This window comes from Trypanosoma brucei, assembly GCF_000002445.2.
Source record: "Trypanosoma brucei brucei TREU927 chromosome 11 chr11_scaffold01 genomic scaffold, whole genome shotgun sequence".
Classification (NCBI taxonomy): domain Eukaryota; phylum Euglenozoa; class Kinetoplastea; order Trypanosomatida; family Trypanosomatidae; genus Trypanosoma; species Trypanosoma brucei.
In genome coordinates, this window is record NT_165288.1 from 3516414 (window position 1) to 3532922 (window position 16509).

Consider the following 16509-nt stretch of genomic DNA (forward strand, 5'->3'; position numbering starts at 1 on the left):
TACTCCTTCCCTATATTCTTTTCCCTTTTATAACAACAACAATAAGAAAGAAAGTACTTATATATATATTGCTTAGTTTGCTAAATCAACTATACAACAATGCTATCACAAGGGCCACGAAATGAACTTTCGGGACAACTTCACTCAAGATCGACAACCGCGTGGATGTCCATTTGCCTCTTCCCCCCTTTTGTTGTTTTCCAATCCTTTAGCATCCCCTGACTGTGCTTGGAGCAGCCCCTGACGAAATTCTCTACTTTGAGAGGAGCTGTCCTCGACTTGATGCAGCCTTCTGGAAAACATAAATGCCACCAATGACTCTATCAAAAGGTGAACGGGGCAAGTCAACCCGACGGACAAAAGACAACAGTGGTTATGGGAGCAAGCGGTAGCAACGTGCGTGCACCTATGCGCATACACACATATAAGAAGTAACATCAACACAACCGATGCCTCTTTTTGTAGTCACCCCCACAAAAAAAAAGGGTGCCATAAGAAACTTGTTTTGTCCTTTTCCCCTTCCGACCACTGAACTAACGATTCTTAACTTTGGACTCCAGTATGGACCGATGTCGTTTCGACTCACCTAAAACAAACCACTGAAACTGCCCACGGCGATAGTACGTTTCACATCGTGCTTGTGTGACATGCGGCGCTACTTCTCCACAGTGACCACCATCCGTGTTGCTGGAAACGTCGTAAAGACTCAGCACAGCAGACGCGAGAGGTACATCAAATGTACTGGTGCTATTCGCAATGAATGTCTTAAAGGCACACCCACCCACAGCTGTGGTGGAAGTGTTCTCCCATTCATCTCCATCCTCGCTATCATCTTCCCATTCGTCATCATCATCGTCATCGTAATCTCTGGCTCTCTTCTTGGATCGGTCTGGCGGCAAGGGCTGCTTTGCGTCAGCCTGCGGGCCCGCTTTACTTGTCATTGGGGACGCACATGCCAAAGCAGATAACATGCCTACTGTGGCAGAGAAATTATTTGAATTGTAATTCACCTCACTCACACCTAGACTTTTGCCGCGGTCGTCACAACCGATGCCATCAGCTTTCTTATAGGTGTTGAGATCAGCCTCTACCACGTGCAGCGGCACGCTAGTGGATGTGAAAGATGCATCACCTTCTGCGACCGAACACCACTCACTGAAGAGTACATCCGCCAACAACTCCACAGGTATTTCCGTGGGCTTTCGATCATCCTGCCACTTGTCGTCTCCCTCTTCTTTGACTCTCACGTCGCCCGCTGTAACAGCTACGATTTGCTCCATTGCATAAGTGAGATCTTCTCGGCGTATCGTTTTCCTCATGCCACCGACGCGCTCCCGCAGAATCTTTAGCAACTCTTCCACGAAAGTTTGCCGCCCTGCTGACTCGTAACGCCGCTGGAGGTGGCGGAGCACCCGGCACCGCGCAGCAGCTTCTGGTGGGCGTGGATGAGCCCATGGTGTCACCACTGGCGCAAGGTGGGATAAATTGAACCAACCATCCGCCATGGCACCCGTAAGAAAGGGATCTGCGCGCGTGTGGCCACTGACACGAGGGCGCAACCTGTTAGTGTCTGCCACCCACTGTGGGTTGGAGAGTGATGATGAACTTAATAGACGGACCCAAACCGGGAGAATGCCTTCAAGTGTTTTCCGCTGCTTAGCATGTAGAAGCGGACCCCCCGTGTCCTCACACTGCTGTTTTTCACCATCATACGCCGGCGAGGCTTCGTGCCCATCTAATACTGAGAAAAAGTTTTTAATAAAGCTCTCAGCGGTGCTGCCCTCATCGTGTGCCGCCATAAGCTGATGAAACGCTGTTGGAGCCCCTCTCCCCCTTTTCGTACCGTCGTTCACAAAGGCCAGCCAACAAAGAGAGATGAGTGAATTTTCAACAAAAATGAATACATCACCATCAGCATTACCGCCGAAGTGTTGACGGGGGAAGCAGCCGCGTTAACACTGATTCCGTTTAGCTGTTGGAGGACACACCGTTGACGGCAATCCAATCATCGGCAATGTTTTATTACGGTAGTAAACCAGGAGAGAAGAGGGAAATAATGTGCCAACAGCGGATTACCCAAATATGTTCGCTTGGGGGACAAATATAAATCAATCAGAACGGTGCTAATGAATGAATGACAAGGGAGCACATAGCCGCGGTGGTGCGACCTGTCCTCCAGCTAGAGTAAATCGAAAGTGAGTAAGGGGAACAACCGTCCCTTTTTTAAAGAAAGAGATCACGTTTGAGTCTCATGACCCTGAGTCCACACATGCAAAAAAGAATGTGTTTACACCCTCTTTTCTCTCCTTGATCGGAATACAACCCACACGATATGTATATATGCACGCTTACGACAACCCATGTGTACTAATGTAGGATTTGGAAGGCGAATTGTATGCGGTGCTACAGCTGTAACAAAGCCACCCCTCAATCCCGGTGCAGGAAGCCTGCTGTGGCGATTTTTCCGCACCAAAGCCCCACCGAAAGAACTCTGCGCAGGTGGCTCAACAGTTGTAATCACAACACTCCACGCACATTTCATTGATGTAAGCGACGCGGAAAAAGGAAGTCAGTCGATTCATGTCTGAGAACCTCCTTGTGTGTAGCGAGTTGCCACCACGGTTGCCCAAACAAATGTTGCCCGACCATTCGTCCTCCCTTCCCTTCCAAATCTCAAACACTAATTTCCCCCCTTCACCACACTGGTGGAGTAAAATAAACAAAGAAACAAAAAATACCCGCTCTTTTTCACCCAAATCACTGTCCTGCGCGGCTTTTCATTTTGTGTTCCCCCTCGTTCTTTGCCCACACCAGATGTGTTCACCACATGGAGCCACTCTAGCATTCACGTAATACCGTTCCTTTATTAGTTTATTACTCTGGGGTTGTTTTGGCCCCTTACTTTAGTTAAAAGCTCTCCTTTCCACCTCCTAATATCCTCCTTTTTTTTTCTCACCTTATTTTATTTCCTTCGCCCTCTTCTGATAACGCGTAGGAAAAATACACCAAGACGTTAAGAGGAACCAAATTAAGAGGAATATAGCACTGCGCACCCAATTCATAGACGAAATCAGTGACGTCAACGAAAAGGTGATGTGAAAATCAACGCTAAAGTCATCTGAAGGCGTTTAACAAACTTAGGGCGCCATTAAGCGAAATTGTGCGGGCTGCACGGCAGATGTTGCCGCTACTTGACTGCGGGGAAGCGTTCAGATGAAATCAAACTTTTCGCCCGTCTCCTTCGTCTGGTACACCCCCTTCTTCTCCCGTCCTCACTATTTGTTTCCTTTCCTCTTTCCGCCGCAATTAATTAGTTTCATGATCTCGCTTCCACCCTGGAGCAATTAAGCCTTCTTCATTCCCTCCCTCTCCCCTTACACACAAAAAAAAAAGCAGGGGGAAGGGGAGGTGGGAAACGATGGTGATGGAGAGGGAGCATGACTCAAAAGTTTTTAAACAACTCCACTGTTTCTTTTAGTTATCATCCGGTCCGCCGCCAATTCGATTCATGTAGTTCCGTTGACCACAATTGTTACCCGTACCCACCCAGTTTCAATACAAGGGGGACGATTTATAATCACAAAAGTTATGGCTCCGTTGCTAGTTATATGAAAGCCAGTCGGTAATTATGCCTTTTGTGATGGTTTCCGGGTGGAACAGAAACATGCCACCACTAAACGCTCCTTACACAACCCACGCCTGCACAATTAGGCGAACATTGAGTTGTGCGAGTGATGTTGCATTTCCTTTAGTTTCATGTTTTCTACTTCTTCACGAAGTAGCTCCATCGTCAAGAGTCTATTCGCTGCTGGTAGCGTTGCAACTTTGCAACACGCGCTAAATGCCGCTGCACGTATAAGTTTTGGGGACACAGATAATTTACTAAGCTCGTCAAGATCGATACCCTTCTCATCAACAGGTACGTTCTCCGGTAGTGCACGACCCCACAGTATCCGTCGAAGGTGTTGTGTGGGCAAACTAAACCTAATTTCTTGCTGAAAGATCAACGGTGTGGAGCGCAAGTCAAGGAACGACGATCCAGACCCATCGACCGTGGCTAAGAACAGTATAGGTCGAGGGAATTGTTTGGAATGGTAGTGGATGATCTTCGCTACATGGGCTCCTTGCTGGGAATGATTGAACAGCACCTGCGCCTGATCAAAGACGATAATTGCACCCAACGTAAGTGCCTCGCTGAAAACAGTACCCACCTCCAATTTGTCTAACAGCATGTGCTCCGCCAAGTTGCATAGACGAATGGTCGTGGCGCACTCATACGCAATGCCCTCCGCCGCAAGACTCTTGCCGCTGCCACTTGGACCATGGAAGAGGTACAACGATCCATTATCTGCACAGTCTTCCTCTTTAAAACCCCATTGTGCAAAAAGTGTGGTCCTCCCCTTTGCCAACCGTGCTACACCCTCCAACTGTTGTTGGGTCTCAGGTTCCAGTACAAGGTCGGAGAGGGAGCGCTTTGGAGTATGATACGACGCCGTTACGGTCTTGCCGGGTTTTTCAGAAGCAAGGAAGAAGCCTCGTAACTGCAGTCGCGCCCCCTCCTCAAGGTCTTGCATACATAACATAGGACTCGGCGATCGTTCCCGAGCCACTGCCTTACTGAGAGCCGTTAACACTGCGTTACGGATGAGCCCACCAGAGATTTCATAGTTTAGTGACAGGGCACGAACGGACACGTCCTCATGCAGAGAAAGGGCGCTGGGGATATGCGCCCGCCATATTCCCTCCCGCATCTGCTGATCGGGGAGCCGGAACTCCACCATCAGCGAAATGCGGCGATTCATTGCCTCGTCGATCACCTGCGCCTTGTTTGTTGCGAGCACAACAATCCCGTCGTACTTTTCAAACTCTGCGAGAAGGGATGTAACGAACGGGTTGGCCTCACGAGCTTCAAATATGGTTTCACACTCATCAAAGAAGATCAGCGCATCGTTTAATTTTGCTTCACGGAATATAAAGCGTAGCACGTCGCTTCCCTTTGCTTCCGACTTGAACTGTAGCATGTTAACTAGGAGTATCCGCTTTTTGAGCTCGTGTGCCACGGCATTTGCAAGCATTGTTTTGCCCGTTCCGCTTGGTCCGTAGAATAGGAACACCAGACCACTTCCCCCTGTACCGAGTCCCTCACCAAATCCACAGTTCCGCTTGCATTCCTCAAACATGCCATAGTGCCGTATAGTCGATAGAACCAGATCAGTCGTTGATTTTGGGAGGACGACGCTGCTCATGGAAACATTTGGTTGGTAAAGCCGCGAACCAGGTACCATTTCCGCCGTTTCACTCTCCGTACCCATCAGGTAGTCGACAATTTTGCGGTCAATATCAACTATGTAATCCATAAGGTCTGTGTTGAAGCAGCTTCGTCCTGAACCTTCAATGGACAGGGACAACACACCGTTGGATACTAGTGGCCCGGAAAGGTAGAACGCCTTGCGCGCGCTGACACGCTCCCGAAGAGTGCTACACAATACAAACAGTATGTAACCCACCGTCATCACACGCTGACCATCCCGCATCACGTAACGACCGTTGATAGCGATTAGTACGTCGTGCGAGACAACATTTCCCACCATCAGCAACAGTATACGCTTTTCGAGGTCCGACAACTGCAGCCGCTGGGATAAGGCCTCAGCCCGTGGAAGAAACGTGCCACACCTGAGCGTAGCCTCTGTACGCGCGAGGTGAACCGCCGTCTTAACTCGGACCTTCCCGTGTAGCTCCCGCATCGTCGCCTCTACCTTGTTCTTCGGTACAAATATGGCATCTTCTTCATCCTTCATGTCGCTCTCTGCACCATGAAGGCGCACTGTATACGCTATAAGTTTGAAGGACTCTTCCATGTACTCGATGTCGCTTGCATACGGTTTAGCACCTTCTTCCTCAATGTCCATACGGTCAGTATGACCTCCTGGCGCGCTCTTTTCTCGCGCAGTTGCCGCAAGCAAGGGTGATGTTAGGCCCCCCGTGTTGTTCGTTGTGGGAGAATGAAAGTTTGCCTGCGGGTGTGATCCACCACGACACTCCACGGCGCTCAAATCCCTTGCGGGCGCTTCACTGCCACTTGGTGCCACCGCTGATTGCGTACCAGGTGCCTCCAACCGTGGTGAACGGCTGCCGCTACAGCAACTTAGAGTATGTAGATTCATTTCTTCATCATCGTAATCATCATCGTCATTGACATCCCCATCGCCCCATCCGTTATTGCTTCCCGCCCGCTTTTCGCTCTTGCGGACGTTTGTACACACTGGCGTTTCCGCGGCGTTGCCTTCTCCCCCTTCCTTCACCCCATTTTCTGCAAACTTGGCACGAATAGTAGCGCGCTCCTCGGTGAGGACGTCAGCAAGAGCCGTTTTTTCCAGTTTAATAAGCTGATCCTCCGGGAGATTATCTCCGACAAGTGCAGCAATCACCTCTTGCGGCATGTACACCCTGGACTCCATGAACGTCGTCTTGAATTTGGATTCCGTGGCGATTACCCCTTGCTTCACATGGTTGCGATAGTCGGCGAGAAAGTGCATGAGCTGTACGGGATTCAAACCAGTCCTGGAGGCGAGTGTACCAGGAGTGGTGGAATCTTTCGAGCATTTCTGCGGCCACACAGAGCCACTATGACATATAACAAGATACGTAAGGGCAGCGGTCTCGTGTTGACTAAGGCTTAATTTGTTCGAAAGCCGAATAATGCGTGGAGGCCGTGCCATTTTCTGCAGACGGATGGCCGTATGTTGGACGTAGAGCTCTGCCACTACGGATTGGCAGGGTCTGCACTGCTGGCAGAAGTCCAGCCGGGCTGTCATCAGCATACGAAGCACGTGCTCGTTACAGCCCACGAGGCCCGAGGTACCTTCCACCCACCGACGCCATATGTAGCGCATCTCGTGCGCCATAAGAAACTCACTGTCATCTGCAAACGGAGGAAGGCGGACATCCATAGCGCGACGCAGGGCGGCTACCAACAGAGTCTCAGTTTCCCCAGCGTGTCGGCCCTTTGGAGCGCTGCTGCTAGTGCCGTTGACATTTCCCCAGGCCTCGAATGATTCCCCCCGAACACGCTCGTTGTTACCGGTTTCATCCTCGGCCCCTTGAGTGGGTGGGAGAAGAGGAACTCGCTCCAGGTAAGTGACGACCTCGTTTGGAATGGCAAACGATTTCAGCATCTCAAATCTGTATGGTGGTGCAGGTTCCCTCCCCCCCACCTGCTGTGAGGTTATGGTGCTGGTGTCACTACCCTCCGTGCGTGTGCTCCTACTCACCGTGGTATTACCATCCAGGCTACCGTTTCCAGGAGCGTGAGGGCGGCTCGCAGCACTGCCACTGTGGTTCAGATAAGTGACCTCCGATGGCGGTATAAGTTGCATGTAGTGATGTACCAGGGGGGTTAGGAGGTCCAGCTGACTCACCGGTTCTCCCAAAAATTCCTCCTCCTTTTGTGTGGAAAGGGTGGAGAGAGTGACAACCATCCCAGCCTGCGTGCAGTCGGTGGAGGAGGGAGTGCCGACTGCTTCGCTGCGACTACGACGGCTTCGTTTCGGCATTCGGGTTACTTCTCTTGTCTCTCTGAAGCACAGATGTGAGGTCGGAAGCGTTAGACCAGAATACTAGTAAACGAAGAAAGAGTACGGGTTCGCAGTTTCCGAGGGAAAACGGAGGAAGCAGACGCAAGAGAACTTAAGGTGACACAGCTTACTGGAGTGTGTTGTCACCTTTATTCCTCCCGCTTCCCGCACACCCGCTACCGCTTTTGGCTTTTGTTTGCTTCCCTTTCTACTAGTGAGCTCGTGGGGATACAGCGGCGGGGCAGAGCATATTAAACAAAACGGGCATGTTACACGGAAGAGAGCAAACAGAATAAGATATTTGGGAACGCTATTTCACCATTGACGGGGTCACGCCTGATCCAAACGAATGAACCGCAAACTCACGTCGCACCCCGGGTTCCCAAACACCACGAGGTGGTGAGAGGAAAACTCGAGCAAGGGCTGAGAGCACACACACACACACACACACACACACACAATCAAGACAGCGAGACCGTCGTGACGCCTACGTATGGCGGCAGCGGTCCGGAATTAATTTTTCATTCAGTACCGACAATTGTGGTCTGTATGCCCCGTGACACCACATCTTGAGCATGCAACCGTTACCAGTACCAAATCCTCGTCGTCCACGCTGGGATGTTGGCCCCTAACTGCGTCAGCATTAGCTTCCGTACGCGCCCGTTCCTGTTCCGCGCGGCTTCGCAGGTAAGCCTCTGCCTTTTCCCATGGTGTAGCTTGCTCCCCTCCCCTTCCGTTGTTTTGACCACTGTGTTCTCCATTGGGACCCTGGTTGTGTGTGTGCGCCACGTCATTTGTCTTCCCCGAGCTGTCGGGTAAGGCGGTTGGGCGCCCATGGCAGTGTTGGAGTGGTTCCACACCGAAGGTACACACAACACGTGCCATGGTAAGCTGTGCGTCGTATGGCATCTCATCCCACCGAACGGGGAACTTTGGTGGCGGCTGCCTTTGTTGTTCCTCCGCCCCGTTGCTATTCCAATGGAACAGTTTCCTAATGTACACGAAAACAACGCCGACATCTTCGGGTACCATTTTTTTGTCTGTGTAGACAAAGCGCCACATGCAACAATCTTCTTTCCATTCCACTTGCGCCACGTCAGCCATCATATCTACGGTGCTCCCTTTGTTTGAATTGAAAAGGGCGTTAACTTCAGTAGCCGCTCTGGTGTAGCACGTCTGACAATCAATGAAGCTGTAGGCACTCGTGTCATTGTTCCGCTCACCGTCGCCTTTCAGCCTATCAGCAACGCCCCGAAAGAAACAACGAAACAGCGCGCAACTTGATGACAGAACTTCCACAGTTGATTCAAACCTCTGACCGCGTATCACTACTTGAACCCGTTGCTGCTGAAGCTGTGGGTCCGTGTGCAGCATCTGGCTGTGAGCAAACGATTGCAGAGAATGGGGAAAAACTGGGTCATGGGTGAACTTGCTTGCCCCTAGGGCCTCACGTCGCATAGGGGAACACAATCATGTGGGTAGTCGATTCCAGTTACACAGTAGGCGCGTGTCTGGGCACGTCGAACACGGTGAGTGTTCAAAATCGTATAAATAAAGGGGGAGGGAGTACGCGGTTATAAAATTATGACCCAATGGTTTCGGGTAGCGACGGGGTCATATTGACCTAAACCTGCTAAAAGAGGTACGTACGCACTACTTCCATTCGTGCCTAGTTGCGCTCTCAAATAACCTTCTCCACGCCTTCTCTCACCCACTGCGACTGGCAAACGCGCTGGCATTGTGGGTTCGGGAAGCCCACTGCACACCCCCAAATGCCAGACACCGTCGCCACTCTATAATGAGGAGCGCCAACAGTGCTTCCGTCTTTTCCCTCTTTCTTCCCTCTCTCCTCCTTTCCAAGAAAAAAAAATAAGTAGAATGTGGCTGTCACATACGATGGCGCCCCACCTCACCTCCAAAACGAAAAAAAAATTCAAAATGCCACTCCCTGCTTAACCCCTGTTTTAACTTCCTTCAGACACTGCAGTCGCGTAAATAGAACACAAATATATCCCGTCAGCGCCAGAATTGAAGGGGAGTGCATATGCGCGCTCATTGAGGAGGAAGAGGGGAAGGGGGGTAACCAAAGTAGTTCCTTTTTTTTCTTACCTGCCATATTTCTGATGTTTCCTCGAGGTAAAAGTGATCCGAAAACGCAGTGCACATGTATGGTAATGTAGTGCGGATTGATAATGGGGGAAAACGATGGTCATCCTTGCATCGGCTTAGCTGAGGTGGGCACATGCTAAAGCAAGCATGTCACGGACGAGGTGCCTTCCTTGCTTACACGGTGATCATTCATGTTTTTTTTCTTTTCTAAACTACTTTAGTATGAAAGGCAAATTTTCGCACGGCGTGATCGGCCCCATCCAAAACTGTACACACAGTGTCCACCGCTCTTCCGACCCGTGTTTTAGTGCTGTTTCCCTTCTGTTATTTTCCTCCATCTTACCGTTCCATTTGACCCACACTTGCTTCCTCCATCTCCTTTTCCACTTTTTCTTTAACCCTTAAACGATATTCCCTGGGGAGGAGGGGGACATCATTTTATTTCTCACACACGCCCTTTGTGGACACCCACCCTCTTGCAGATCCGTCATAGCATTCTTAACTCACACGGTACGTATTAACTCTTTTAACACGTTAAGTTCTTGGCTATTCGAGAACCAGCTTACTTGTTCAGGCCATTTCTCCGCGTACCGCAACATTTCTTCAAATACAAGTGGATCATCATCCGGCCGCAACACTGGAGCTTCCACTGTTTCCACATCACTGTTGCCATCATCCTCATCCATAGGCAACTCGGGCTGGTGACTAACAGTTATGGGGACTGACGTTCCGGTACTTCCCCATCCACCTTCTGTCCTCCTTTTATCCGACAGTTTCCCCCTGTGCACTATCGCTACGTCAATGAAGGTTTGTCGATGACCAAAAACGATACAAAATTCCCTCGCACGCGTGAGAGCAACATTGATTCGATGCCAGTCCTGTAAAAACCCAAGTGTTGATCCATACCTTGAGCGGTTGTTTGTTCCGGCCCCCCCGTTGCGTACAGGCGCTCGGACACAGCTGATAAACACAAAATCCCTTTCCTTCCCCTGAAAGCTATCCGTGGTTGCAACTTGCATCTCGCTCCTGCGCTCCTCAGGGGTGAGATTGCTAATAATCGCTTCCCTCTGAGCACGGTAAAAAGTGATAATACCCGCATGTTTTGCAAACTCTGACACCGTAAGATTGAGAAACTTTCGAAATCGGCGTACGTGTTCTGCAACCACTTTTGCCTCGGTGTTGTTAACCACAGAAGTGCCTCGAAGTCCACCCTTTCCGCTACTTTCCATGCGACCCTCATGCACATCCACGAATATTAGTCGCGGGAGCTTTTCCAGCTTAGTCCGTGTTGCCAGGTGAATCACCGCAGAGGCCGGAATCGCCCTTCGTAGTACGCTTTCATGCGTGCGGAGCTTCCCCTCGTAGAAATACTTGTTTGGGAAGGCACAAAGGCTAGGGTGCATGCGAAATTGTGTGAGCAGCGTGAAGGGGCGGTGACCCTCGTTGAGTAAACGTTGAAGGAGGCTGCGTCGTAGCCCACACGCCGCAGACTTCTGAGAAAGAACGGTCGGCTGAAGTTGTCGTGAGTCACCGACAAGAACGACGCGCCGCTTTGCAAGCACAAGCGCGAGTAGGGCTTCGGGCTCTGTGCACTGTGACGCTTCATCCACTACCACCACATCATATTCTGAAAGAAAGCGTTGTATCTGTGGTATAGAACCAATGGTAGTACAGACCACGGAAGCATCACGGATTATTTGGTCCTTCTTTTTGCTTCTACCATACAACATGACATTGCTGCTGTCGGCGCTGGCAGGAAGCGCCCTCTTACCATATGGTCGGCCATTTGTATCCATTTCGGCGTGGAACGTCTGCTGCCCACCCGCATCATCACTCGTCACATCAGTGCAGTCGTCAAGGAACACCGCTGGCCTTATGGCGAGGACCTGTGGGTCAACACTCTCCCGCACCCCAACACGCAGCAAACGACGGTTAGCCAACTGTGGGGCGCGCGTTAACAGGCTCCGCAATCGCAGAAGTACTTCATCCACCGCACGGTTAGACGAAGCACATAGCAGCACTCGCTTCCCTTCTTGGAGGGTTTTCAACAAATTAATTGTAAGGGCAGCGATAGTTTGCGTTTTCCCCGTCCCAGGTGGCCCCTCAATGATGGTGATATCTGGCGGCGCCGCATCTAATCTCTTCTCGCCGAGAGCTTGTTCTTCCCATTCACTTACCAACGCAACAAGGGCGACGGCAACCGCACGGGCCTGAAATTCGTCAAGGCAGTCGCGTAACAGGAGCTTTTTGGCAAAGGTGTCCCACCTTTCAGTTTCGAATAGCACGGTGTCCAGCACACGTGCATGCTCCTGGGCCTTGCGTGCAGCCAACCTAGGCTTCATCAAGGTGCTAGCTATGCACCTACGCTGCACGTCGAAGAGAGCAGATACTACTGCGAGCGAGGGGCCAAGTGGAAAAAGCCGCTTAATATAGAAATGTTTTTTATGCATGATGAAGGCGCGCAGTGCTTGTGCAAAGGGTATTAATGGTATGTTCCAACCATCACTAGACTCAAGGTCTGGGCGTTTCGACTTCGGCGGCGTGAACACGGTGAGAGTTGCGCTGCTCTGACCCTGCTGCACCACGGTAACAATACATATTTTTGGCATGCACCCCATTGTGGCCCACACTGTCGGGGTGTCACAGCCGCCAAATGCATCTGGTAGCGCCGACCTCAAGGGACCAAGCGGGAACATTAGCACAGCAACATCACCTTCCAATAAAACTGTACCTATTGACGGCAGAACCTTCGCTTCCCCACCAAGGTTAGCGAGTGTGATGTTGAACTGCATACGCGTCGGGTCCACCGGATTTACAGTTGCGTTACCTGTGCACACAACAGAGACTGAATTTTCAACAATCCAGGATGCGGGGCGCGTCCCGCCCTCCACCACACCCCTGACAACGCTGTTATGAATGGTGTCATTATCCTCATCTTCACCAATCATGTCACCATACACGATGTCCTCCGGGGGGCGATTTTTCCCAGTACGGTTTCTCCATCGGCATCCGTCCAGCATTTCATCAAACTTGTGGTATAGCTCGTGGCGTAACTCCACTGCGATGTGAGGAAGGAATGAAGACACGTACGCGGTAAAGCCACTGTCCGTGGCTGTAGCAAAACTCTCCGGTATAACGGGCGCTTCTTCGGCTAGGCATGAAGCGCCCGTTCCAATAATATCGCTTACTGGCGGAGGACTCCGTAGGAAGTCTGTATACCCGACGATACGCCGTATCGCGTCATGGCATTGGCTCAATTTTTTAGCCTGTGTAATTTCACGAACTTTGCGTTCTCTTAAAAGTTGCAAGTTGGAGACGCCGACAGACTGACTTCCGTTCTGCCTTTTTTCTGCAACCCCTGATGCCGCCAAAAACTGCTGCTGTTGCTGAAAACGCTGCTGTAACAACGCGTTTGAAATCAAGATCCGATTTGGCACAGCAGGTCTCTGACCCTTCGGAAACATCAAATCTCCCCCACGTGGGCGCTTCATCCCAGTGGTTGCCTCTTCCGTGCAGGTGACATTCGCTATCGTCCGATGTTCCCCCTGTTGGTTCTGCCGCCTCTCGTGATCCACTTGAAGTTGCACGTGAGATAAATTGAAGTCAGTTGCTGTTGGTCTTTCTGGCATCTGTCGGCCACGAGCCTCCAGTTCCCGCTTCTCCTCCATCGTGAACTTTTCTTCCTGGAGGGCTAGTGACATGGCGGAACGGTTATGGGCCTCTTTTACCTCTCGAATAATCGCAGTTAACCAGTGAATGTCGGCATTGAGGAGCGGAATAAGCCTATCCCCTTGGAAGTGCGGTAATAACTTGCTAAACGCTGAATGGAGTCCCAACGTAAAGCTTTCGTCCCGCGGCAAAGAGCTGAGCACCCGGGCAACATATAATAACGATTCTGTGAAATTGTGGGGAACGTAATAAATCCATCCCCCTAACACCGCTAGCATCAGCCGTTGTGCGCACCGACGCAGCAGCTGAGGGTCGCACCAGCGCTCCAGAAAACTCTGGAAGTCCTCATCAAGTCCGTTTACACTGTTGCCGCAGTCACTACTATCGCTGCTGCTAACGCTACTGCTGCGGCTGATCATGTTGTGGACGCTACAAGCAGCCGTGGCTGTTGGTGCATCGGCGGCCTGTCGTCTTGTTTGTGCCGCCCCTAACGTATAAGTCGTAATTGGTGGAAGCAGCACGATGACTTTGAGCGATAGCTTACCGCAGAGGGCTGAGGATAGTGGAGAATGCTCCGCCACCAACGCACACAGCCACCACATTACCGTCAGAACCCAGTCCGCTACTCTTGACCTGTCGCATGCACTCATTACGTTTACCCACATAACTCCTCTTGCACGGGCCGCGTCATTCACTTTCTTCTCGTCGAGCAAAAGCGGGTAGTCGTTGAGCACCTCGTCGTTAAGAATGAGTTTCTGCATCATCCAGTTCGCCGCTTCGGTGTAGATGGCTTCTCTATGAGCGGCAATAGGAAAATACAGGTTTAGTATTGTCTCACCGACTTCATGCATGTTTTCGTTCCCGGAAAGAAACAAAACTCCAGCGAAGTGTCGAACGTGAGAATCCGAGGAAGAGGAAAGTGTCGCAGCCGACGTCCACGCGTCGTCGTCAACACCACTACGTGTACCAGGAGTATTTCCACCTTTTTTTGTGATCTTTCGTTGCTTCATCACAGCGCTCGCGGCTCCACGGAGTACGCGGGCGACCTCACTCATACATTTATCCACGAGTGACGCAAGGGGTTGTGCGCCCCTTTCCTGTCCTTCTTGATTGCGCGAAAAAAGCCAAATACAAGCAGCAGGACACTCAACAAAAACAGTTAACACCTCCAGCATTGAAAAGAGCTGCAACTGCGGTGATGGCGAACTCGACGCTTCAGTGACCTCCAGCGCTGCCGTACAGACCCTCTCCAGCAACCGAGGAAACACTTCCCACAGATCCCGAAAACAGCCTGCGGGGAGCGACTCGTCCGTTTTGGTGAATGCTTCCACGTCCGCGCGCGCAAAGTGTCTCAGTAGTAGCACCACCGAAATAGTGTTTGAGGTGCGACGTAAAATTGCGAATGCAATGTCAGCGACGCCCCTCTGAATTGACCGAAGAAGGTTGTGGTGGCTCTGTGTCGCTACTACTTGTGGAACTTCATCTGAGAGAGAGCACATAACGTTGCTTAGTGTGTGAATCACCACTTCCATATTGCGAAATGCAGCGTCACTGCACCCACTTCTGGCGGTGCGTGCTGTTTGTTCCGCTGCTCCAAAGTTGATATATTTACCTATGTTCTTCGAAAAAAGAGTTGCAATCCAACCGGCCAATTTTCCTGGATGCGGTTCGTCTGCTGGTCTCCCAGAGGCGTCGACTGGGGCCCCGGTTTCCGGTGTAGATTTTGGGGGTTCGATGTGCGCAGCCAACCACCACAACTCCCGCAGCCGTTGCCCATACCATTTTGCCCTTCGCTTTCCTTCACATTCACCTGCGTTTTTTCCATTGGTTATGACCATGTGAAGAATGGTCCTCGCGACACTCATCCGCGGTTGGCCACTGGGTACCGATGCCGGAAGTGCCGTTCCGTCCTCCAAGCAAGCACTAAGCATCGTTGCCAGCAGTTCCGTCGTGGGTTTCGACAATTGCCCCTCTTTGGGATCCCTGGCACTGGAAAGTAACCAATGAATAATTGCACCACCTCCAAGTGTTAGTACCACCCCTTCGGACACCTGAGCTAGAGCTAACATCGCGTGAGGTACATTGCTGGCACCTTCAACGCTGCCGCTGGGTGTTTCATGTCCTATCGCATACTGCTGCTTCAGTTCCTTAGAAATGTCCATGAGTTCTTTGTCTAGGGCACCCAAAAAGGCGAAAAGACTGCAAAATCCGTCGGCAACTGCGCACCGCACCTTTTCCTCTGCCACCGGCATGGGTATGCGCACGAGATGCCTCAACGTACACAACAACTGCAGGGAAACAAACCATACCGCCTTCGCTGCGGTAGCTGGTGTATCAGCATCCCTTCTGAAGTGGCTCACTCCTGAGAGTTCTAGAAGTATCTTTCGGGACAAAAAGCGCACTACTCTGCGCCTGTGAAAGAGCAATAAGACCAGAGCACCGTGAAAAGCCGTGCTCTTCGACGCAGTAAGCAAACTCAGCAAATCAACGTCGGACCCTGTGGAGGCACCTTGTGCGAAGGACTCGCCGTAATCAGGTTTATCTGATAGGACGTGCTCGAGGGCCTTGTGCACTACGGGTGAGCTTGCTCCAAAGGTGGGCCCCACGGGGATTAGGCCACGCGATAGTTGTCTCACCATTTCGGGAATTTCTTCTAGTGTGAGTTCACTCTCACATAGAACAACTTCTTCGCTAGCCCCTTTCCCACTTTCCGCTTTATCGTCAGTGCTCTGAAGCGGGCCATCCTCCTCAAGGACTTCCACTTTAGTTCCCTTCGGGTACGCAACGAGACATTGGTGCAACTTCCCGACGGGCGTGCATGGGTCCCTGGCTACCCATTCCGCCATGAACTGGGCGTACCCAAAATTGTCCGGAGCTATCAACCTCGGGAAATGAGTACAACCATGGTCATCCATATCCTTGTTCACAGATAACAAAAGTTAGCGTGACTGTTTGCTTGTGGCCGTCTGAATACAATATTTACTTTTCCCTCTTTTTCGCCGAACTCCCCTTTTCGTATTTACTGTTTCTGCTTTGAGCTCGCCCCCCCCTTCCCTATCTCGGCCTGCCTCCACACCTGTATTCTCACGGCCGTACAGACACTAAAAAAAAATACAAAAGTGTTTGGCCGCAAACGCTAGCTGGTGCACGACCGGAA

At 51.2% G+C, this 16509-nt stretch overlaps 3 protein-coding genes and 1 pseudogene across 3 annotated transcripts, besides 3 other annotated features; all 4 read right to left on the minus strand.

Moving 5' to 3' along the window:
• Positions 1-533: 533 nt before the first annotated feature.
• On the minus strand, positions 534-1799 carry Tb11.01.4930 (hypothetical protein, conserved; the record flags this gene model as incomplete). The annotated part of the gene is made up of 1 exon (XM_824299.1): positions 534-1799. One exon carries the CDS (start codon positions 1797-1799, stop codon positions 534-536), a length of 1266 nt encoding a protein of 421 aa, XP_829392.1.
• Positions 811-866: a microsatellite.
• Positions 1800-3707: 1908 nt separating the features above from the next.
• On the minus strand, positions 3708-7553 carry Tb11.01.4940 (uncharacterized protein; the record flags this gene model as incomplete). The annotated part of the gene is made up of 1 exon (XM_824300.1): positions 3708-7553. The coding sequence occupies one exon, from the start codon at positions 7551-7553 to the stop codon at positions 3708-3710; it is 3846 nt and encodes a 1281-aa protein (XP_829393.1).
• Positions 7554-8004: 451 nt separating this feature from the next.
• Positions 8005-8034: a microsatellite.
• A 65-nt stretch (positions 8035-8099) lies between these two features.
• Positions 8100-9032, minus strand: Tb11.01.4950 (hypothetical protein, conserved; the record flags this gene model as incomplete). Its single annotated transcript, XM_824301.1, has 1 exon — positions 8100-9032. The coding sequence occupies one exon, from the start codon at positions 9030-9032 to the stop codon at positions 8100-8102; it is 933 nt and encodes a 310-aa protein (XP_829394.1).
• Positions 9033-10186: 1154 nt separating this feature from the next.
• Positions 10187-16269, minus strand: Tb11.01.4960 (annotated as a pseudogene).
• Positions 13716-13766: a microsatellite.
• Positions 16270-16509: the final 240 nt, after the last annotated feature.